This window comes from Chaetomium strumarium (genome assembly GCF_033439665.1).
Source record: "Chaetomium strumarium strain CBS 333.67 chromosome Unknown B0T15scaffold_4, whole genome shotgun sequence".
Classification (NCBI taxonomy): Eukaryota; Fungi; Ascomycota; class Sordariomycetes; order Sordariales; family Chaetomiaceae; genus Chaetomium; species Chaetomium strumarium.
In genome coordinates, this window is record NW_026944432.1 from 3,404,651 (window position 1) to 3,426,454 (window position 21,804).

Sequence of the window (21,804 nt, forward strand, 5' to 3'; positions counted from 1 at the left end):
ACTGCATCAACTGACGCTCACTGGCTCCTCTTGACCTTCCGGCATCAGAGGTACAGCTCAGCTAGCGCTCAGCTACAGTGATGCGATATGCACATGGAAGCAGGCGAAATGAGAAACTCATTCCCCCGACCCGTCGGAAGTTGAGGACATAACGGCCCGGCGGTGCTGCTCTGATTGGTGGTACCCTCCAATACACTTGAATTCACCAATCAGCAATCTAAGACCCCAAGATGCACCATCGAGGCCTCTACCAGCGATGCGGCACCACCCCACTCCGGTCTCTCAGCTGTACCGTGATAGGCAAGCCAATTTCAACCCCTATGGAGGGCTTATGCGCAGCTGCGTCGACCCATTCTACATGCCAGTAGGTATGCGTACACCCACGCCTGTTGGCCCTTGCCCCGATGCCGTCCCTTCTACGTCATCTTACCTCCTTGGATATGGCGCAGTTGGTGCCAGTGCAGTGTGCATTATATTCTGAGTGGCCACCGATGCGCGCCATCACATTTCTGCGAGTGTTACCGTTACACAAGAGTCGCGCTTAAGGCGTACCGGCGAGAGAGTGCTCGACCGGTATGCTTTCTAGGCAACCCCCATCGCGGGGAGGCCTTCCCCCCTGATAAGACTTACCTGGTACCTTACATTAATCTCGGGGCTCACAACCATAAAAGGTCTCCTTTTCATTCTGTCTGGGCTACACGCGGAAAGGTTATTTCTGAGCACCCTTGGAACAACAACGGCTGAGTCAACATGGCCTCCCAGCGTCTGCAGCATGAGTCTAACGCCTCGCGGCAAACCCATGACGCGTCAACGGCAAATCCTGGTGCCAATGAGCCAAACCGCATTAGCACTCAAGGGCTCGACTTCCGTCCACCTCGTCCACCACGGAATCCGCTGCAGGGTGTTGTCAAGGAGACAATTCTCAACACGCCCCCTGAAGAGTCGCTGCAAGAGGACGGCATAATGATAAGGGATTCATGGGCGTCGTTTGCCTCTACTGCTCCTAGTAGAGACTCCACGGCTCCGAGCATCTTCTCAGTCAGGGCGTCGACGGCCACAACCTCGACACGTTACTCGCTTCGTCAGTCCTTAGTCGAGTCCCCGATCTCCGCAATCAGCCCGATGCAGCAAGAACATCACAAGGCCGGCATCCCACACGCCCCTCGATATTGCTGCACTTTCTGTGATGCACTTTTCGATTCGAAGACGGAATGGAACCTTCACGAGCTTGAGTTCCATGACAGCCAAGAGTGGTATCTCTGTGGGAGGTGCCCTGCCACGTTCCCACGAGCAGCGTTGTTAGCCCAGCACGTCAGAGGCGACCACGGCCTCGAACTCGCTAGCGCTAGTGAATCCGTCCAGCACTCCCCCGTCCGAAGTGCATGGGGCTGTGGATTTTGCGCCGCCTTCCTTCAGTCGCGGAACGACTACTTGGAGCATGTCGGCAGGCATTATGATGAAGGGAAGGCGAAGTCGGACTGGCAGCACACCCGTGTCATTGAAGGGCTCCTCCGTCAGCCAGGTATCGAGTCAGCTTGGAAGGCCTTGGTCCGCAAAGAAGAGCACGCACGAGCTTCAAAGCTGCGCTTCCTTTGGGACCCAAATACGACAGGCCGAGCAGACGATGCTGCACAACCATCACTGCAGGACATGCTTGAGCTCTTCGCCACCGGGACGAGACAAGCGGATGACGTGGCTGCGGCGGCCTATAACAGCGCCCATATCAGGCTGGAGAGCAACCTCAGCGACCTGATCAGTCGACTTTACTTGCGACGGCCCCAGCCAATATCTTGCACCCTGAACTTTCCTCGGCCCTCTCCAGAACTGCAACCTGCTGCTGCAGGGGTCGAGGACGACATGGTATCTCCGATATCTCCATTGCCGGCACCGCTGAGGCCGCTTACAGCACCCCCGCGGGTTTCGGAACCATCACCGTTTACGATACTCTCGGCCTCCCCTCCGCCTGTCACAAGAGGATATAAAGATGACTTACCAGAGTCTGGGAACCCAACGATACCGGGAAAGGAGCGTCTAGCGCCGACAATGCCGTCGACAGCACTGTCTGGTTCCGGGACCACGCGAATAGCAAATCCGACCTCACTGGAGCCATTCAAACACAGGGCTCTCCGCCGTACGGGAAAGGCACAGGACCTCAGTCTTCGCAGCCAGATTGGAACAATGATAGATTCAGATCGGCACGAAGGTGTCCGTCCGCCGCGAGTGGGATTGCCTCCGGCGTCCCAAGCGGGTCCTGCTATGAGATTGTGGCACACAACGGGAGAGCCTACGCCACCTCTGCCGGCACAGATGTTTATGAAGAAAGGAAGTGACATTCACCTGCGGATCACTGAAGCAGCCGCAGCGTCATCTGTCCGGCCGCACACAAGCTCCAGCACGCTGTCCACCGGAGGCAGTTCCCAGCGATTTGACGACAGCACGAGTGACACCATCTCGGATGATAGTATATCAGAACCCGATTACTGGCCGGAATCCAACATCCCTGGGGCGACCAGGGCTTGGCAGACCTTCTTCCAATGCACTGTCGATCGAGGCATGGGACGGCTTTGGGTCCGGTATAGCCACAATATGCATGCGCTGGTCAGACAATGCATGGGCGGGCCGAGCAGCGGCTCAGCGCAGTTCAAAGAAAATCAGGGGCGAGTCTGCAAGGACGCATCTTTGCGCTATGCGTTTGGCAACGGGCTGCGTCCTGATAGGCGCTCGCTTGGTGACGAGGACGAAAAGGAAGACGATGAAGGGCAGGGATATCGGCCGCCATCGTCCTTGTCGAAACGCGATTCCCAGTCGGCGAAAAGGTTTGCGTGTCCCTTTCGAAAACATGACCCCCAGACCTACAACATCCACGACCACGAAGTATGTGCGATTCACTCGTGGACCACCATTTCGAGGTTAAAGTAAGTGTCAATAACTGCATCAGCAATGCCCCAAAGCTAACACTAGTGACCAGGGAGCATCTATATCGTAAACATTATAAGCCTCACTGCCAGAGATGCAAGCAGACGTTCCCAGATGCTAAAGCTCTGGCTGAGCATGAAATGTGCGTCATGGGCTGCGAGGTCCGGGACATGTCTCCTCCTGGCGATATCACTACGTACCAGGAGAAACAACTGAAGTCAAGGAAGCACACCACTCGTAGGCAGACGGACGAGGAAAAGTGGAGAGACATCTACCGGCTTCTGTTCCCTCACGAAGAGGTCCCGTCGCCTTGTGAGTCTATTCGTTGGCCCCTGATTCACAGTTCGTCCCTGTGAGAACATCTCACTAATATGAAGGTAGATCCGGAGCTGACAGGCGATCTTGCTCCCGTGTCCTCTGAGTCTCGCCTCAGCCTCGCATTTCAGCACTTCATGCTAACCGAAATGCCCGGTCTCGTCACCAAGACGGCGGAGGAACATGCCGGTAGGCGCCTCCAAGCTTACGAAGGGTTACCAATGGAAGCGATCCCGAGGATTATCGAAGACGCCCTTCGTAAGGCATTCCAGACCTGGGAGGCCACGGGCAGCCACCTGCCTGCTCAAGAAGCATCGGAGACATCGAGTATCTTTCAGTCAGACACTCCACCGATGTCACAGCCGTATGACTGGTCGTCGGCCGCGTACCCGAGTCCGCAGCCCCCTGCAATCAATAGCAACTTCCCCAATGTACCCTTCAGTGGCACGAACTTCACCCCCGGCCCGGTACACGCATCCAGTGCTGGCCATTCCGGATTCAACCCAGATATGCTGCTCCCGCCAGAGCCTCTGGGAGACATCCATGCTGTTTCCCCGCAGTATCCTTGGGAAGGAGGACTCGGTGTTATGGATATGGGGCCGTTCGAGTCTCAGTCGAGCATAGGAAGTCACTTCCGGGGGTTTCACAACGGTTAGCCGATGCCTTCTGGCTACTGGGCATGACTCCGGGGATTCAACCTGTCGTATTACCATCGTGCGGCAGCACGACGGGGCATTTGCATGGAAGATAGATGATAGAATCTAGCGTGCAATATTTTGGAATAGACTGTTCACCTTCTTTCATTTCACACCTACTAAGCAGTGCTAAGAGTCCTCCTACCCAATACATTATCAGTCGATTAAAAGCAGTCAGATGCTTCGCAGAGAGCGCAGCAAACCGGAACCCCCAAAACAATGAGCCTACAGTTCCTTCTCTTCCATTTGACTATTCAAAGTGTGTATGTGCAACAACAACAACTACTAGTAGTAGTAAACCCGGCAAACGACAGTTGAGTCATTGATGAAGTCACGGCGCCTGACAATCTCCGGTATAGCAGCAGCCTGAGGGGATTTTACAACGGTTTGATCGCGTCCTGTCGAAAGGAAGCAGGATGCTACTAGTAGTAGATACTCTACTACTGCTGAAACGAATGTCTCCCCACAGAGCATTATCTTCCAACCCTCCGGTCCATCCCTTCCATTCTATCCTGTCCGCGTCCACCTGGCTCCGAACCCCAAAGCCTCAATTGTGTTCTTACATCGGCATATCCACACCAGGCAGCTTGTCGAGCCCTGTTTTATTTTGGAGATCTGTGTCAGCGCACTGTACCATTCCCAACTAACAACCCTGATAACACGCAAACCGGAAACAAAATAGCAACCTGAAAGAAAACAGCACTTACAAACATCATAGTTCTCCCTCGCAGCCTGCTTGACGGCACACTGCCGGGCGGTATTGATGTCCTGCGTGCGCAGGCTGGCGCACTGCGCGCCAAAGCACCCGGACGTGTCCATGGCCCGCTGCAAGCTGTTGTCCTTCCAGCCGAACACGTAGTCGCCGTGCTGGCCCAGCCCCGTCGGGTCGCCCGTCGACAGCACGAAGGGCTGCGACCCGTCCGCCGGCCACTCGGCCTTGTTGTTGAAGGGGGTCGTGTCCCATACGACCTCGTACATCAGCTGCGGGATGCGCACCGGGTGCGTCGACGGGCAGTTGCCGCCTAGGGATAGGAAGTTGGCCGGGCCAGAGACTGGGTAGGCGACGTGGTCTTGGTGGTTGGGCGTGTCGAGGTTTTTGCCGTCCCAGCAGCTGTTGTTTTGGTTGGAAACACGGAGTGTTAGTGGTGGTATTATTAGAGGAGTATGTTATTTTGACTATGACACTTACGTAGGGAAGAGGATGTTGGAGCGGATGCCGCCTGGGCAGACCTTGTTCGGGAGGGCTTCGCTGTCGACGCGGTCGTCCTGGCAGGGGGCGCCGGTGTCGCCGCCGAAGTTGGGGCCCGTGTAGCAGCGGTAGCAGTTCTGCCGCTTCAGCTTGGTGTCCGGGCGCGAGCGCATCATGGGGTCGCCGACGAGCATGCGGAAGCCCTGGAAGTAAAGGTCGGTCAGTCAGTAATTTTCTTTTTTTTTTCTTTTTCGTCTCAGAGGTGAGTGGCGACAAGGCCTTTTCATGAAAATGAGGTGCTGACCGGCTTGAAGGCGGTAATCTTGCCCGGCTGGGCGGAGACATAGTAGACCAAGATGCCGCCCTGCGTCTGTGTGCTGAACCGGTCGTTGAACTGGTACGCGTGGCCGCCCTGGGGCACTCGCTTGTAGCTCCCGTTCCGGGCTTTGAAGTACAGGTTGGCGGTCCAGTAGTTGGAGAAGTCGTCGGCGAACTGGCAGGTCGTGCAGGTCGCGTGCTTGGAGACGTCGTCGGTGGGCATGGTGACGTTGAAGGCGTTTCCGCCGACGATCTGGTGGATGTGCGGAGACGGGATCTGGCCCGGGTTGACGAGAGGATCAATCCGGTCGATGACAACGTTGGGGCAGCCGAATCGCAACATGGTCATGCCGCCGCCTGGGCCTCCGAACTGCGGTGCCGCCTCGGCGAGCGCCGAGAGGGCGAGGAGCGCAGACTGTGCAGTCCACTTCATGTTGGGCTGTGTGTGACGGGGGCAACTCAGTCAGGGAATGTAGCTTGGTAACCTAGTCCGAAGGGGGTATCGTCTGTATCGCACAGCCAGTCGCAACGTCAATGAGAGGACGGGAAGACAAAGAGTGGCTGTCGACAAAACAGGTTGAAGCGGCCGCGAGGGTTTCCTCGTCCCCGTCTTATACAGGCAGGGAACGCAGCATGCTGCAAGGGGTCCCCGGGCTGCCCGGGAATTTCCACCCTTTCGGCGCCAACTGCCGTCGAGGCGCGGCGACGTGAAAGTGCCGAGCTCATGAGGACAGCGGGCGGTAGATGGCCAATATCCCGGCGTATATTGTTGCTGTACATGTGGGCCTATCGGAATGTTTGCGGGGGTGCGGCCGAGCCTGATCCGGATTTGCTGGGGTAAATACGACGGGCACGGAAGGTGATATGGGCGTCTCGACGGCAATATCGAAGTCGGCGAGTCAAAACGCACGGCGCGACGTCATCCAGTGTGTCAGCCTTGAGTAGGCTGAGTGTACGGCAAATATGTGATAGGACACAGGCCGTCCAAAATAAACAGAGCCCAGAAGCACGGGGGTTCGAGCTACCATATTCGGAATTCCAAAAGCGCCGAGATCAACACATCCCGCGGGCGGCCTGCCCCATAAACGACTTGATATAGCATCAACAATATCAGAATTGCACACCAAGTCATGCCAAGCATTCCCGATGGTACTGCTTTCCCGGATGAGCGTTGTGCTTGACCAGGTGTGTGCTCTGTCGGTTCTTTCAATCGAACATTCCACGATCCTTACGCCTCGTGGTTTGGATTATGTGGGAGTTTCTGTCGTGTCACGCTGCATCTCGTTGGGCATGCAAGTTCCAAGGTGGCATGGCAGGATGATCCTGATAAAGGGGTTCGAGAAGCTATGTCGACGCTTGCAGTATCAAGATCGGGGTTGCCGAGAACTGGCCGAGACGGAGGGTACAAGGTAGCCGCCGCACCCGTGAAAAACGCTGGAGAGCGGGCGAAAGGGTGGATATCTAAATTAGTCTCCCACGTTAACAAGTCATCTCGGATGCTCGGTAGCGCTGAGTCTTTCATTCTTAAGCAGGGAGCTGCAGGGGGTGTGCACTACGTACTAGGCCTCGATCAAAAGAAAAACTGCCGACTGATAAATTGTTGCTGATCCCTCGAGTATTTCAAGTCGTGCTGCCAGGGTACAAAGATTTGTCTATTTTTCTTGATTGATTTCCAGTTAGGTGTTTGAATGCGAGGCACTGAACATCAAGGTTCCTGAAAGTCCCGGCCTGATTGCTCAGGGGAACACCTGCCCTTGGGGCTCTCGGAATTCCAGTGTGTTGGTGTTCAGAATGGCATGGGGACGTTTTCGAGTCCATCTGAGATGCGTCCGATTGGCTTTATCTTGCAATGATAAACGTAGGTAATCTTGTGCCGATTCCCGGCAGTCATACAGAACAAGCAAGGTATTGCACGTACAGCAGGACTGCTGCAACCGAATCCTCCATCCCGGATCGTGGTAGCAACAACGCCCACAGCCCTGACCTAGGAATGTTTCCTGGCAGGGTGCCCAGTAAGGTTACCAGTACTACCTACCTGAACTACCTTATGACTGGTTCCCTGTCAATGTCTGCTCTCAGAACAGGTCTCCCATCGCAGAGTCAGCGATCGACAACCTGCACGGTCAGAAGTCAGAGTTTCGCCTTGATACGCAACTGAGTCTTGATCATCCCAGAATACTCAATACTGTAGGGAACAACCGAGCCTTCCTCTCAGTTGTATCCGCCAGTTCGATGAATTTCTAGTGCAATTACGTTCGGACAGAGGGGTAGCACGGAGGCCACCGACGTAGGTTAAGGTAGTTTGGCCACCTACATCTCACCGTGCAAATCACACAGTATAGTCATTCCACCATCGGCCTCTTCTCCAATGATGAAGACCTTTCCTGAGTCAAAGGCATTCTGGGGCCCGAAGGCATAGCCCCTCTGATTAGAGACCACCTTCTTGCCAAACGCGTCGGTAAACTCGCAGCTAAAGTGGGTATGACCGAACGCCCACATCACGACCAACGGACTGGTCCAGCATTCCTCTCCACTGAGGTCGGTAGCAAAGCACGACGTGACGGCGCTGTTCCTGTGCCGTCCGGCCACGGCCCGCGCATCCAAGGTCGGGCTGTAGTGCGTGAAGATGGCGATCCGCCGCTGCGGCTGGGTGCTCTCGATCTCGGCGACCTGCGCATTCAGCCAGCCGAGATCGGATAAGTGGGCGTCGACGTGGTCCGCGACCGTCCAGCGCTGGATCTGCTGGAAGTCTACGAACCGGCTGCCCACCGCGGCGGCTTGCTCCTGTGTCACCCGCGAAAAGAGCGTGCAGCCTATGACGGTTAGGCTGTCGTTTATATCGTGCCGCGTCTGGTCGAGGAAGACGAAGCGGCCGATGGTAGACCGGGCCCGCAGCTGCTCCATGCGGTCGGCAAAGTCGCGAACCCTTCGCTTGGCGGCAGGCCAGCTGCCCATGATGGGCTCGTGGTTGCCTAGGACGAAGAAGACGTTCCAGTACCGTCGGAGCTGCGCCTCGAGAAAGGTGAAGAGGGCGTCGTTGCCTACGTGGCCAATGTCACCGAGCAGCGCCAGATTGGGCGCCGTTTGCTTGAAGTGGAAATCATACGACGTGTAGGTCTCGAGGTGTAGGTCTGAGAGAATCTGAAATGCTGACGGTGGCATCGTAGCCAGAAAGGAAGGACCACAAAGGTTGTGAGGGTCGGAATATCCTGATGAGGCGGGGTTCAGCCGGTGTGATGCCGCTTGACCCGGAGATTCCGGGCGTCTTCTCCACTTTCCGGTTCCGAACGCCGGCCGTTCAAGTTCCGAGCTCCGAAGCCAGAGTTTGCAGGATAATGAGAAGTCAGTGGACAGTCGAAACGAGTTGTACTGGCGAGATTGCAGGGATTACCAGCAGTGTGAGTGAATTTTTCAACCGCGGAAATGGAGCAATCAGAGCAGGCTGCCAGGCACCTTTCAGCCTGCAGGATACCTGTCAGGGGTATTACATTCTCGACGGGACATGAGCTGAAAGGGCGCAGATTTGGATTTTTGTTATATATTCCCAGGATAGTACCTACCTCAGCTACTAGGAGTTACGTCGACAACCTACACGCTAACCAGGGTGCATCATTTTCTGTGACGGGACCTGATCCGAACCAGGTGTTACTTAGAGTCTGCCTGGCTATCATTTCGTGTCCATCCCAGGTAAATCAGTGTAAGCAAATTCATTCATTACCCATTGCAGAACTGCCTATTACTCAAGGCGCGGTAACTGTCTGGCTGCATTCCCCTAATTATACCCCCTATATCGTGTACTACCCAATAAAACCTACAATCAACCCCACTCGGGCGTAAAAACATCCGCCTCGTCCACTAACCCCTCCCCCCGTTCCGTTTTCCCATATTTCCTCCTCGCCTGAGCCGGTGTCTTCACCTCCACGGTGTAATGCTCCCCGGTCAGCGCGACAGCATGCACATACACGTCCTCGCCAAACGGCCACCCACCCCCATCCCCCGTTTCAACATCATCATCCCCCTCCCGCTCGTCATACTGCGCATACTCATTCCGACTCATACCACCACCACCCTCCCCCACCGGCAACAGCACCCCCCTCGCCGCCGCGAGCGCAGCATCCCGGCTTGCGTAACAACCCCGGATCTCCGTCTCCTGAAACACATCCCCGCAGCCGCCGCCGGACTTGTCCTTGTCCTTGTCCTTGTCCTTGTCTTTGCCCTGGTTGTAGTCGGTCCTGCTCCGCAGGACATAGTGCAGGTGGCCGTCCTCGGGCAGCAGGATAGTATTCCCTCCGGCGGCCTGGAGTTGGAGGGCTGCGGTGTTGGGCGTGGTGTCGACAGAGACGAGGAATTCTTGGCCCTTGCCCGGCGGGTGCCTGGGTGACTTCGCGTACACCATCACGCTGTCGCCGTGCGGCCATTCTTCGGCGTCTTCTTTTCCTCCTTCCTCCTGGGTGTCGGTGCGGGCGGCGTAGGTGGCGAAATTGTCTGGCCGGTAGCCGAGTTGTTGCTGCAGCGCCGAGAGGGCGAAGGCCTTTGCCGCGGCGAGGGTGGTGTGTGTGCCGAGGACGTGAACGTCTTGCGTTGAGCTGGAGGTGTCCGGGCGGTGGTGGACTACGGTCAACACGGTGTGGAAGAGTTCCGATGGGATAGAGGGGTTGGGCTTTGTTGTTGTTGTCTCGGCCATTGTTGATAGCAGCGGCTGGGTATCACGAAGAACCGGGGAAGAATCCGTTTCAGAGTTACTACGGAGATACGACGATTTTTCGGGGAGGATTAGATGCCTAGTGTAGTTTGTGAGCAGAATGTCGAGACCGTTGCCTTGAGTGTCGTTGTTAAAAGACGTGTGCAACCTATGACGCCAATGTCAGGTGCTAATATCTACCCCTCATAGCCTTATTAGTGCACATCGCATGGCCCTTTGAGGGCTAGGCTTAATATAACGTAAGCCCAGTGTCACAAAGAGGTCTAGCCACATTTTAGCCTTCAAATTGTCATGAGAAATATGATACTGAGTGGAAAATACTCAACAAATTGGAAGATTCAGGGCGTGATTCAATGAATGCCACATCTGCGAGCTGAACGCGGCGGAGAACAGCCCACTGGAGCCCAGGAGTGATGTTTGGAGCCTCTAACTCAGACTCTACATTTCCGCAGGTGACGATTAATTTATTGAATAGTTCCACAAAGATGCTGTCATCACGGGATAATTGGATTGCCCACTCCTCCGACCCATACGGTAAGGGTATTCCTTTGAGTGGTAATGGGTCAAAATGGGCACCCAACACAACAATGAAGCCCTGCATACGTGTTGTCATCCCGCCTACTTTCAAGCGGAAGCGTCAAGGGCGAACTTCTCGCCAACCAGCTCTTCGCTCAGTTTCCATAAGCGATCGGCGGCAACAGGGTCATTTGCGTGGGCAAAAGGTTCAGTGATCTGGCAGTCAACGAGGTACACGCCCTTGATTTCTGCATTCACATCTTTTGGGTCAGCTCAACTGAGTTTCTAACGCGCGGACGGACTTCTTTAGTGAACCCACCGTTGAGAGCCGGATCCAAGGCAGCAACAAGTGTCGTCGAGCTTCCCTCGTCATGTGTCTTCCAGTATGGGGCAACTTTGTAGAACTGCGCCGACAATTCAGCGTCCTGGTCTCGGCTGAGGTCGGTCTCGATAGCTGCGGATTGATGCAAAGTTAGTACTAACTCATGGTATTCCCTGTGTTGGACTTCGAAAGAGAGCGGTTGACCTACTGCCCGGATGAACAGAGTAGGCGGCAATGCCTTGCTTGGGCAGTTCCTTTTGGAGGGAGAGCGTGAATAGAATGTTTGCCGTCTTGGACTGCGCGTAGGTGACAATGCCGTTGTATCCGTCGGGGGCACACTTGCCGAAGGCGCCGGGGAGCGGCTTGAAGTGGTCCTCCTCCGGCGGCACGGGCTTGCCCTCGAAGTTGTAGTCGGAGAAGCGGATGGGTGACAGCCTGTGGCCGGCGCTGGTAAGGTTCACGATGCGCGTGGCGCCCGGCGGGTTGCTCTGAGCCGCCTTCCGCAGCAGGGGCAGGAGGAGGTTGGTGAAGAGGAAGGGGCCGATGTGGTTGGTGCCAAACTGTTGCTCGATACCCTCCGGCGTCGCTTGGCGGGAGGTGACAACGATGCCGGCGTTGTTGATGAGGATGTCGAGCTTGTCCGTCAGGGCAGCCACGTCGGCGGCGGCCTGTCGGATCGCCTTCTGAGAGCCCAGATCCAGTATGACAATCTCTACCCGCGTGCCAGGGTATTTCTCCTCGATCTGACTTGCCACCTCCTGCACGCGAGACCTGGTTCGGGATGCCAGGATCAACAGCCCGGGCTTCTGGGAGGCAATGTTGAGGACCGTTGTAGAGCCAATCCCTTTAGGGCTAACACCAGTAACCAGGACTGAGTAACAGGTTTCGTCGTCAGTAATTTGACGCCAGTCTGGCGCTGGGTCCAGGCCACTCAACTAGTCTTCCCTCGGATCTGATCGGCAAACATGCTGGCAACCTCGGACCCAGGGGTCCTCTCGCCGAACTCAGAGTGTGATGCCATCGTGCTCGAGGTCGAGGTGGGCAAGTTCAAAGGATCCAGCGACGAGTGTTGTTGAACTTGAGGTCGCCAAAGCAAGATAGGCTAAGAAAGCAGCATTAATGTTGTATCTATTTCGTCATACAGTCCTGGGTATTCTGCGCTTTTATGCGTTGAGGGGCTAGGGGATACATTTTCCGCCGAATCATCGGGTATCCGGTTCACAGCTTTCCGGTGTAATACATTCCCTGATCAAGACCATTGCATCCCGGCGCGAAGAGTTCCCAATGGCCTCGCGCTACTACCCCGCATGCTGCGATCTCCAACTCGGCGTGGCATTGTGATCTGAATGCGGATTGAGGGGAAATGTTTCCGTGCCTGGCGCAGTGTAATCCTGGAGGTAGCCGCTTTACCCCACCACCAGGGTACTTTCCGAAGTCCGGCAGTTCCTATTTTCATGAAGCCATCACGCAGGCTAACTACCGCGCGGATTAAGGCACCTGAATTATGTTGTTCGTTGGAGGTTGAGGCTTGACTCGCATGCTTTGAGAGATAGGGGCCGGTACCGAGACGAAGACAGGTAAGGGGTTAGTAAACATTGTGGGATGTGGAGGATGAAGTGCACAAAAATCAGTGTGTGCCTCGAGTTGTGCCAACCCTGCAACCCTAACCCGTGTTCGTTCTGCATGTGATAATTTGGGTGTGGGGCAACGAGAACGGGTCAACCAATTTAATTCTCGGCCCTTGGCGCGCCGCGCAACACGATAACCGCGTTGGTCAACGCGACCCGACAGCCAGGAACGTTCACTGGACCATCCGTCAGCTCGATCGTAATGTCCGACACTTCGGAAGAATCCGATAGCTTCGGTTATGTCGCCGAAGCGCCTGACGATGAAGGACCGCATGAATCGGACAATTCGGATGAATCTGGTTCGGAGTCGGACTACGGCGGCCTGCTTGATATGGAAGCCGACGAGTCAAACGGCGAGGACTCCGAATCCGAGGAGAGCGACGCGTACCAGGAAGCTTATTACTTCCCGCAGTTTACTCGCCTTCCCATCGAGCTGCGGTATCGGATATGGGAATTGTTCTGCCCGGATCTGACCGCAAAGGGCCGTGTCTACTCGTTCCCGATTGACTCTCCCCGTAACTACAGGAGCAATGCGCCGCTGGACCTCGGGGTGATGGCCCGCGAAATGCTGAAGCAGCAAACGGAACCCGCTCGTGTCACGTTGGCTGTACACCGCGAAAGCCGTCAACTTGCTCTCAAGGCTTTTCCTGACACCCTCTCCTTCGACAGAGAATCCTGCGACGAAAAGGGCCTCGTCCGCTTCGACTCCAAGCGCGACATCGTCCACGTCGACAACGTAGACGAGTTGGTTGATGATGACGAGCAACATCTGTACTTCAATAAGCCGTTCTCAGGCTTTGGCGAGCACATACGGAATCTTGCCATCAACATGAACACCATGTGCGCACTGGGCAACAGCAAATACTCTGCGCTTCTCACTAGGTTTTTCCCAAACGTGGAGACAGTCTTTTACGTTACCATACCCCATGATCACGAGCCGGAGCATTTGCGCTGGTGCTTTTCCCCCGTTGCAAATTCTTACTACTTCAAATTCTGGGAGGATGGGCCGATTGGTCTGAGACCCGTGGAACAGGCATATTACTGGCCCGATATCGAGAACCACCGCGATCTTGTCGACGCACAGGTCCCCATGGGAGACATGGCTAAGGACCTCGATACGGAGGGGCTAGACATGGCAATAATGAGTCTGGAGGAGGAGGGCGCGAGGATATATCCCCTGGTAGACATCCTCTGCCACACTGAGAAGCCCGGGATCGAACGGTGGCGTTCTTATATTGAGACAGGACACAGGACTTGGGGCTACACGTTCAACCCACAACACCCCTCAGTGGACGAGTACTACAGCGATGAGGATGAGGATGAGTATGAGAGCTCGGGAATCGACGATTCGGACCTCGGCGAGGATGAGCCGGGCTACGACTCCGATGATTTGGTCGTTCTGGATGACGATGATAGCAACCAAGACGACGAAAATAGCGAGGAAGACTCCCATTCTCAGTCGGACGCGGAAGCCCAGCTTACCAGGGATGACCTCGAAAGCGTTGCTCAGTTCTCGAGCCCGGAAGAGTCGTCCGCAACGCTTCGGCAATCGGACGACCCCCAGGATGAGTCGGACCAACCGGTAACTCGCCCTTCCAGGATGAAACGACCCAGAGGCCGGGTGGTTGCTTCGGATTCTGAGGATGACTCGGATGATGCCGGCGGTCCTTCTCGGAAGCGGGCGCGGACCAGAAGCCGGGATAACCCAACCGTGCTGTCAAGCGATGACGAAGAGGAGGAAGCGGAGGATGAGGTCCGCAAGAGACGAGTGGTTCGCGCAGCTCGTGTCATATCACTCGATTCGGATTCCGAGGACAATGAGGATGAGGTGGAAGAGAATGACAGTGGCACCAGCCAAAGTGAAGACGGACAGCCCGACGGGTCGCGCAGCATCTCCAGCTCAGAGGACGAGGACGAGGATGAGGACGAAAAATCTGAAGGCGGGGTCTCCCTTTCCAGACCACTCTCCCTTGCCGAGAAACTACAGCTCCACCGCCAGAAGGTACCCATCCCTCCCTCCGACGATGGGGATTCTGAGGTAGAGGAGACGGGGGGCGACCTCTACGACGCCCGAGAGTACGGCGACTTCCAGGACGACGAGGAGGATAATGAAATTTCGGAGCACGGCGACGAGTATGACCAGGACAGGCTTACCGTGGATGGAGATGAGGATGATGACGATTATTGAGCATTCTTTCCGATTTTTATGGCATTTATCGAGCCCTGGCCAGTATTAGAGGAATGGCGTCGTGACGGTTTTGGAGCGAGGGATCAGCCCGGTTGTAAAAGCAGCAGAGGGATGGCGAAACCGGGAGATTGTGCTCTGCGATGCAATGCAAACAAAGCACGAGTGGTGTACGCCCTGCCAACTTCTGCCCCTTGAAGCTGAGTGACGCATACGGAGCGTATACATCCCTCCACCAAGGAAGCGTTTAACATTATCCAGTGTCTTACAAGGCCGGCCCGTGCCAGCTCTCCCTCCTCAGCCTTCCGAACCAAGCCTGCTTATGCGGGAACGTAACCTCCTTCTCCTTGGTAAACCCAGCCACTTCTAGGTGTTTGATGAACCTGTTCAAGCAAATCATTAATCTTCACTCGCAGACTTACCCAGAAGCACGCGCAGCACATGAAGGGGCTGATCCAGTCTGAATCATGGTTACAGGCAGTTAAGGTAACGGTAGAGACTGACCTGTCATTATCCACCCTCGGCTCCAAACAGACACTCATGGTCCGATAATCCGCACAGAAGATCCAGTGCACCAAGCTGGTCAGCCAGCTCTGCACCCTCCCCCTCGCCCACTCCTCCCCAATCAGCACATGGCACCCCCTATCCCAGTCATCGATGTTGCCCCCGCCCGCATACAGCCCCAACACGTCCTCTTTCACCCAGTACAGCTCGAAATACCCAAACGGCACGCCGTCCCACAGCCCGATCGCGGGGAAGCTGTGCCTGCTCCGCAGCGCACTGCTCAGCAATCCCGGGTCGTGCTTGCCCCAGAAGGCCGACACCCGCGGATTGGCGAACCAGTTCTCCAGCAGGGCGGAGTCGGTCAGCGAGAGCAGGTGCTCGTGCTTCCCGTGCGAGAGCGGCGGCTTGAGCGGCCCCACGGGGCCCAGGTAGGGGACCGGCTTCGGGGACAGCGACGCCACCCGGAAGGAGAGGTACTGCCCCACCGAGGGGATGAAGCGTGTGTAGAAGACCTCGCCCATGGCGGGCGGTCTGGGGCGGAGCGGGTGGCGGATGCAGTGGTCGGGCGTCATGGTGTATTGCAGCGGCGGGGGCGGGTAATAGGTCGGTAGGAAGGATGCGCTGAAGAAGGGCCCTGGGGTGGGGAAGGAGGTTGGCGGGGCGGAGGTGATGGAGGTGGGCAGGTCACCGGACGATCCTTCTGCGTCGGCGGCGAGGGCGAGGAGTTGGGATTGGAGAGGGCTCACGCGATCGCCGGATTGTGAGGCAGGCGAGCCCGGTCGGCTATAGCCGGGCGAGCTGGAGCGCGAGTGGGAGTTGTGCTGCTTAGGGACCGGTTGGAGCGTGAAGAGGAACAGGCGGCCGGGAATCTGCCAGAACATCTGCTGTGAGACAAACATGTCGGACCAGGCGTCGTCGCCGTCCTCGAGTGCCGTGCCCACGGCCGAGTTGCAGCTCGCGATCAGGCCCATGCGCTCCAGCTTCGGGAGCAGGTTCCGCCCGCGCAGCATCCCTTCCCTCCTGATCCGCACCCGCCACTCGCCTCGCGGTCGGCCGGCCTGCGGAGTCGACTTGGAGGCTTCGGTCGTCAGGGTCGCGGACGGCGGCTGTTGGTGGAAGTACCAGTAGAGCGTGACCCAGAGCATCATAGCGATCTGCCGGGTCGGGCTCGCAGGTGGCTTGAAGTCTTGGCTCGACGGATTCGAGATGATCGAGATGAAGAGGCTGTCGCCCTGCAGCGTCGGTCGCGTGAACGAGTGCAGTCGTGGTTTCCCCTGCGAGTCGAGACTCCCTACAGTATCTGGCCGACCATCTTGGCCGTCATCGCCGTTGCGGCCTTCCTCCTCCTCGGTCTGGATCACGATGGTCCAGCCGACGGGGAAGGCATTGCTGTGCGTGCTGAGCTCGTTCGACTTGAAGAATAGGCCCGCAAAAACGGGCTTGACGGTGAAATGCTGCCCGTCTGGTAGATAGATGATCTGAGGCGCCATGGCGCATGCGTGCGACGATGATGTCTTCTCCTCGCGTGAGCTCTAGATGGCGGGGTAGTACTTGTGAGCGCGGAGAACAACATACCAAGCCAAAGGTACCAGTGCTGGTACAGAAACACAGGTGATCGGCACTGTATTATAATCTGCCTTGTCGCCTCCTCGACTTCATCTCGGCTGCATTGGGCGTCTTGTCATTGGATCGGGTGATGCATTTCTCAAGCTGGTAGTGTCCTGATTCAAGAGACAGCTAGCTCATGAGGGGCACAATGGAGGGGTTCTCCGCGCTGCGTCATAGGTAAGGTGGAGTGATTCTCCACATCCGTTCCCGGTCACCTGTGAACCTTGGTGTGGGGTGAACAACATGATCGTAAACATGTGGTAGTCCTGTTCGAGAAGGAATGACTTCTGCTGGTACAGAACTAAGGTACGTATGTGCTAAGGCATATATATTGCGGGGAGATATGGAATTATCTTATATAGCCGACACCAATGGCGCGACGCGAGACCATTGCCCCCTTCGAAGTGATGCTGTTGGGAGTAAAGTCCCACTTCTGGGTTGGAATACTACTAAGAATACTACTAACTGCCTTAGTAGTATGTCGAACATCAGATGTCGTAGAACATGCCGACGGCATGTGCGAGCGAGTCCATTCAAGTCGTTCCATTGACATCAAACTCCTGGGAACCAACGATGAGAACGCTGATGAGAAAAGGATGGACAACAGAATCCCTCTTCCTTATTATCCTCCCTTTGCGCTCGCTTCAGCCAAGGCTTGGCAGCTTACGAACGTAATTGGGGAAACGCCTCCAACGGTCCTCGAGCTGAAAACAGCGATAAAGTCAGTACTAACAAAATGCGGCCGTCATTTGCTGCGTCGTTGTTAATGATGCACTCTGTCCCCCTGGCTTCGCACCCGCTTCGTATTCCTCATATTTCCCCTTTTAGATTAGGTAGGTTCAGCTCGAGGGCCTAGCGACGACCGATGCAAATGTGAGAACACCAGAAAGGAATTTTTATTATTCCCTCACCCTAGACTAACATCAACATGGGTCTTCTCGAGCTTCCTCAGGGTTTATCAATCAAAATATCAGTCATGAGCGCCGACGACAATGACCTCGTGGAGGCCGAGCCGCTTCTTTCAGGCGAGGAGCGCGACTCGATCGGGATCGATGCCACACCAACCGAACCGGAAGACAACGGGCAGAGCAGGAAGCATGGCCAGTGCGGACTTTCTGGCCGTTTTCAAGCGCAGAAGCGCACGACCATCGTGGTGCTGCTGGCGGTCCTCATGTTCACCATCACGACGAGCGGCATGCTGATCCTGATTCCCCTCTTCCGGTTGATGGAGGACGCCATCTGCCACCGCCACTACGGCAAGCCCATGTCCGAGCCCATCGAGGAGCGGCTGTGCAAGGTTGAGGGCGTCCAGCAGGAGCTCGCCTATCTCGGCGGCTTGTCGGCCATGGTCCACTCGATCGTCGGCGTGGTCGCGGTACTCCCGTACGGTGTGTTTGCGGATCGGTAAGTGCTTACGGGCCGGCAGACTTCCATTACCGCTAACCTCCACCGCTGCTCCGCGTCAGAGTCGGCCGCAAACCAGCGTTTCTTCTCTCGTACCTCGGTATCAACCTCGGATTTGCCTGGGGACCTTTGATGCTGGCCGTCGGCGAGATGCCCCGGCCCCAGTTGGCCGTGATAGGCTCCCTGTTCTTCCTCATTGGCGGCGGGATCCCGGTCGCCTTGAATACGCTGAATGCCATGGCGTCGGATGTCAGTGCCGAGGCCGAAAAGTAAGTGGCCACTCATGGCTCGGGTGGCGTTGTAAGGAAGGCTGACTTGCGGTAGGGCAACTGCCTTTCTCTACCTCTCCTTTGGAGCGGTTTGCGGAGGGCTCATCGGACCTGTCACAGCGGGATTAATTATGGAACACCTTGGTCCTTGGTTTCCTATCCTGACCGTGTTGGGCATATCGCCCTTCGTCTTCGGCTTGCTGCTGTTCATCCCAGAGACGCTTCCTATCAAGCGCCGCGAGGCCACGGAACAGGAAAACCAGCCGCGTCTGGCGAACAGGCTACGCGAAGCCAGGAGAGAGCTGGGCGTATCGCTCTCCCTGCTGAAGAACCCCAACATCGCGCTCTCTCTCCCAGCGTTCTTGATCCAGCCAGCACTGTTTGCGGCCTATTCGTCTACCCTGGCCCAGCATATCAGCACCTACTTTGGCTGGAGCCTTGCACAAACAAACTACCTACTCTCCCCTTTAGGGGTTCTACAACTGGTCGTAATTGTCCTGCTTCCAAGGGCGTCGGGCCTCCTGACAAATACGTCGGGACGCTTCCGGCTCTCGGTCTTCGCCAAGGATCTTCTGCTCACCAAGATCTCGCTGCTGTTCCTCATCGCCGGAGCGCTTATCGAGGGCTTCAGTAGGGAAATCGTGCTGTTTATCGTGGGGCTTACCGTCGGCACCTTTGGCGGCTCACACGGGCCGCTGTGTCGAGCCGTGGCGACCACATACGTCGGGCCTCAACAGACGTCGAGGCTGTATGCCCTGATCAGCATGCTAGAGACGGGCGGGGCGGTTCTTGGAGGGCCCATGCTGGCTTGGTGCTTCAACACCGGCTTGATGAAAAAGGGGTTGTGGGTCGGCCTGCCGTGGTTCTACGTGGCTGGCCTTGTGGTCGTTGCGCTCGGATGCTTGGTGTTCCTGCGCGAGCCGAAGGAAAGCTTCCCGAAGGTGGATTCGGAGGATGAGGTGAATGGTGATCTTGGATACCAGTCAGCAGAAGAACAGGTTTGAGGAATCTGGATGTCGAGGGAAGCGTTTCGAGCATTGCCAAATCACGAGACTGGTGTTTCCGTCACAACGCCGTCCAAGATCTAAGCTGACGACTCACTCTTGCGAATACGGTCACACCGCTTGACCTTGCTAAAGTATGAAAATGTGGCCGAAGTCTTAGATTATTATGGCCCTCCCGTCCTGAGCAGGGCGCGATCGGCAGTACCTGAATGCATTTCCCAGCTCTGGACAGGAGAGGACTGTGCGCCCTTCGCTGGATTGATACGGGACGTTCAAAAAGAGCCAATTCTCGCTGGGCCTCCTAAAACGGCGCTCCAGCCCGCTTGTTCGCACTCGACCACACCATTGGCCATATCATTCAACATATGGTTCAAAGAAATAAGACACCCAGATGCTGCAACGTGCCTCCAGGACACAGCTGCCTTAGGTTGCTGACACTTTTGCTACAAAGAAGTCGAGGCTAGCTTTACTCTTTGAGATAGACGTCGTACCAGGTAACCAGAGACTATCTGTGGGTAAAGGAATATACAGCATAGGAGAAACCCATTAGCTCCCCTATCCTACACAAAATGGTTGCATAGTAGCAACATGCCCGGCAAACTCCTGGCTCCTCGAATACATTACCGTTGTAACGCCTTGCTATGCCTGCCTCTCCCTTGTTGTTGATACTATCTCGACACTCGAAGTACCAGTTCGTTGTCCATGTAACAGAGTCTGGTCTCTCCCCAGGACAGATTTGAATTTCGGTAGCTGACATCATGCCATCATGGTAGCTCAGTCGGTCGGTCAGGCTAAGCAGCTATAGCAACCTTTAGAATGACGTCGGCCATAACAATTTGGCAAACTGCAATGCCGGGCCTTTGACACTACTACAAGACTTGAGAGATAGTCGTTGACGAGGTCGTATCATATGCAAGAACCACCGAAGACTCCATTGAGCAGGGGTCCGGCTACTTCGTTATGTAGTACCGTGACGTTATATGGTTGGGCTTTTCCGTTTCATGGACCGCCGAATTTGAGGTTCTCCGTGTCTTTTACGCATTGCATCCGTAAGGTGAGGTCACTGTCCTGACTAACCGCTCAAAAGGCTCTAATCAGAATCACGCAGCGTAGAGCACGGCGGAGTGTATTGATAGAGCAATGAAGACCGGGAGCTTGGGCAAATTCGGCCGTGAGAGATCTGTACTGCATGCTCTGACTAGGATCAGTAACGTGGGATAGCATCATGCCATAGGAGCCTCTCCGCCTTCCCCTGGCAATTAGCATTACTCAACTCATTGTGAAAGCTCAGATGAGCTGTGAGATAGTTGGGATGAATTCAGTTTGGATCCTCCTCAGATACCACCTCGATAACGAGGTTACCCTGCGTCTTGCAATAATACCTTCCTTACCCAAGCAAAATCAGTATGCAGAACCAGCGACACCCCCCCACATCCACATCACCATCGTCAGTACTATTTCAGTTCACTCACATGGCAACCTACCTACTCCGTACCTGACCTACGGCACCCCAAAACTTCATGTGACACGAAAACACATCCGCTGAAGCGAGGGGCGGACGGCAATCAATCTCGGCAACGCTGACCAAACACCAGACCCACGATCCATGGTACTAGTAGTTATCGAGACCAAGAATCCACGAACCGGGACGGCGCGGAGCTAAAACCACCCTGAGACCACACCTGGTTACGCGACTTGGCGCACCAGATGGGGGGTTTCGCGAAGTCCCAAAGGGCAACATACACAGGTATGTACATAGGGTAGGATCTGAGTTTTCTTCCAGATCCGGTCAGACCACACACACCGGAGCTGTCCGCTCTTTCTTTCCGTGGGGGACTGCACGAGAGAGGGGAAAAGGGGGGAACCATAGCGGGCGGACAGAGCTGCAAAGGTACGTGACGATGGCACCATCCCGTCCGTCCGTCTCACTCTTCAGGGCCGTGTACTGAGTGACTCGGTTCGGGCAGGTAACCAGAGTGTGTGTGTATAGAGTGAGCGAGTTTTTGACGGTTTTAGCTTCCCAGACAGACCTGCGGGGTCAGTATGGTACCTAGTAGTAGAGTAGAGTGGTAGGTGATGGCTTTAAACGGAGCTTTGGCTTCGCTACGCCGCGACCGCTGAGATAGAAGTACTAGTAGTCAGTAACTGCATTGGCCCAGGCCACCTCGATACTACACTACCCAGCCGGTCCCTTCGCGAGAGGGAAGAGGAGAGCACGCCCCACAAATA

General features: G+C 55.8%; 8 protein-coding genes across 8 annotated transcripts; 3 read left to right on the forward strand and 5 right to left on the reverse strand.

The window, feature by feature from the left end:
• The first annotated feature begins 626 nt into the window (after nucleotides 1-626).
• Nucleotides 627-3,906, forward strand: B0T15DRAFT_218187 (uncharacterized protein). The gene is made up of 3 exons (XM_062862768.1): nucleotides 627-2,915; nucleotides 2,969-3,228; nucleotides 3,298-3,906. The coding sequence occupies exons 1-3, from the start codon at nucleotides 751-753 to the stop codon at nucleotides 3,885-3,887; spliced, it is 3,015 nt and encodes a 1,004-aa protein (XP_062721871.1). The 5' UTR covers nucleotides 627-750; the 3' UTR covers nucleotides 3,888-3,906.
• Nucleotides 3,907-4,364: 458 nt separating this feature from the next.
• On the reverse strand, nucleotides 4,365-6,222 carry B0T15DRAFT_218200 (uncharacterized protein). Its single transcript, XM_062862769.1, has 4 exons — nucleotides 5,420-6,222; nucleotides 5,116-5,318; nucleotides 4,634-5,037; nucleotides 4,365-4,523 (listed from the first exon to the last, which is right to left on the reverse strand). The coding sequence occupies exons 1-4, from the start codon at nucleotides 5,864-5,866 to the stop codon at nucleotides 4,486-4,488; spliced, it is 1,092 nt and encodes a 363-aa protein (XP_062721872.1). The 5' UTR covers nucleotides 5,867-6,222; the 3' UTR covers nucleotides 4,365-4,485.
• Nucleotides 6,223-7,247: 1,025 nt separating this feature from the next.
• On the reverse strand, nucleotides 7,248-8,875 carry B0T15DRAFT_534316 (uncharacterized protein). Its single transcript, XM_062869430.1, has one exon. It carries the CDS (start codon nucleotides 8,593-8,595, stop codon nucleotides 7,744-7,746), a length of 852 nt encoding a protein of 283 aa, XP_062721873.1. The 5' UTR covers nucleotides 8,596-8,875; the 3' UTR covers nucleotides 7,248-7,743.
• Nucleotides 8,876-9,130: 255 nt separating this feature from the next.
• B0T15DRAFT_218216 (uncharacterized protein) lies at nucleotides 9,131-10,398 on the reverse strand. The gene has a single exon (XM_062862770.1). It carries the CDS (start codon nucleotides 10,115-10,117, stop codon nucleotides 9,251-9,253), a length of 867 nt encoding a protein of 288 aa, XP_062721874.1. The 5' UTR covers nucleotides 10,118-10,398; the 3' UTR covers nucleotides 9,131-9,250.
• A 1-nt stretch (nucleotide 10,399) lies between these two features.
• On the reverse strand, nucleotides 10,400-12,108 carry B0T15DRAFT_218219 (uncharacterized protein). Its single transcript, XM_062862771.1, has 4 exons — nucleotides 11,910-12,108; nucleotides 11,182-11,844; nucleotides 10,971-11,105; nucleotides 10,400-10,899 (listed from the first exon to the last, which is right to left on the reverse strand). The coding sequence occupies exons 1-4, from the start codon at nucleotides 11,992-11,994 to the stop codon at nucleotides 10,760-10,762; spliced, it is 1,023 nt and encodes a 340-aa protein (XP_062721875.1). The 5' UTR covers nucleotides 11,995-12,108; the 3' UTR covers nucleotides 10,400-10,759.
• Nucleotides 12,109-12,732: 624 nt separating this feature from the next.
• B0T15DRAFT_534319 (uncharacterized protein) lies at nucleotides 12,733-15,070 on the forward strand. Its single transcript, XM_062869431.1, has 2 exons — nucleotides 12,733-14,956; nucleotides 15,048-15,070. The coding sequence occupies exon 1, from the start codon at nucleotides 12,804-12,806 to the stop codon at nucleotides 14,787-14,789; it is 1,986 nt and encodes a 661-aa protein (XP_062721876.1). The 5' UTR covers nucleotides 12,733-12,803; the 3' UTR covers nucleotides 14,790-14,956; nucleotides 15,048-15,070.
• Nucleotides 14,921-17,009, reverse strand: B0T15DRAFT_218255 (acyl-CoA N-acyltransferase). Its single transcript, XM_062862772.1, has 3 exons — nucleotides 16,866-17,009; nucleotides 15,291-16,804; nucleotides 14,921-15,169 (listed from the first exon to the last, which is right to left on the reverse strand). Exons 2-3 carry the CDS (start codon nucleotides 16,778-16,780, stop codon nucleotides 15,052-15,054), a joined length of 1,608 nt encoding a protein of 535 aa, XP_062721877.1. The 5' UTR covers nucleotides 16,781-16,804; nucleotides 16,866-17,009; the 3' UTR covers nucleotides 14,921-15,051.
• A 367-nt stretch (nucleotides 17,010-17,376) lies between these two features.
• On the forward strand, nucleotides 17,377-19,887 carry B0T15DRAFT_534327 (general substrate transporter). The gene is made up of 4 exons (XM_062869432.1): nucleotides 17,377-17,771; nucleotides 17,842-18,302; nucleotides 18,365-18,571; nucleotides 18,627-19,887. The coding sequence occupies exons 2-4, from the start codon at nucleotides 17,875-17,877 to the stop codon at nucleotides 19,573-19,575; spliced, it is 1,584 nt and encodes a 527-aa protein (XP_062721878.1). The 5' UTR covers nucleotides 17,377-17,771; nucleotides 17,842-17,874; the 3' UTR covers nucleotides 19,576-19,887.
• The last annotated feature ends 1,917 nt before the right edge of the window (nucleotides 19,888-21,804 follow it).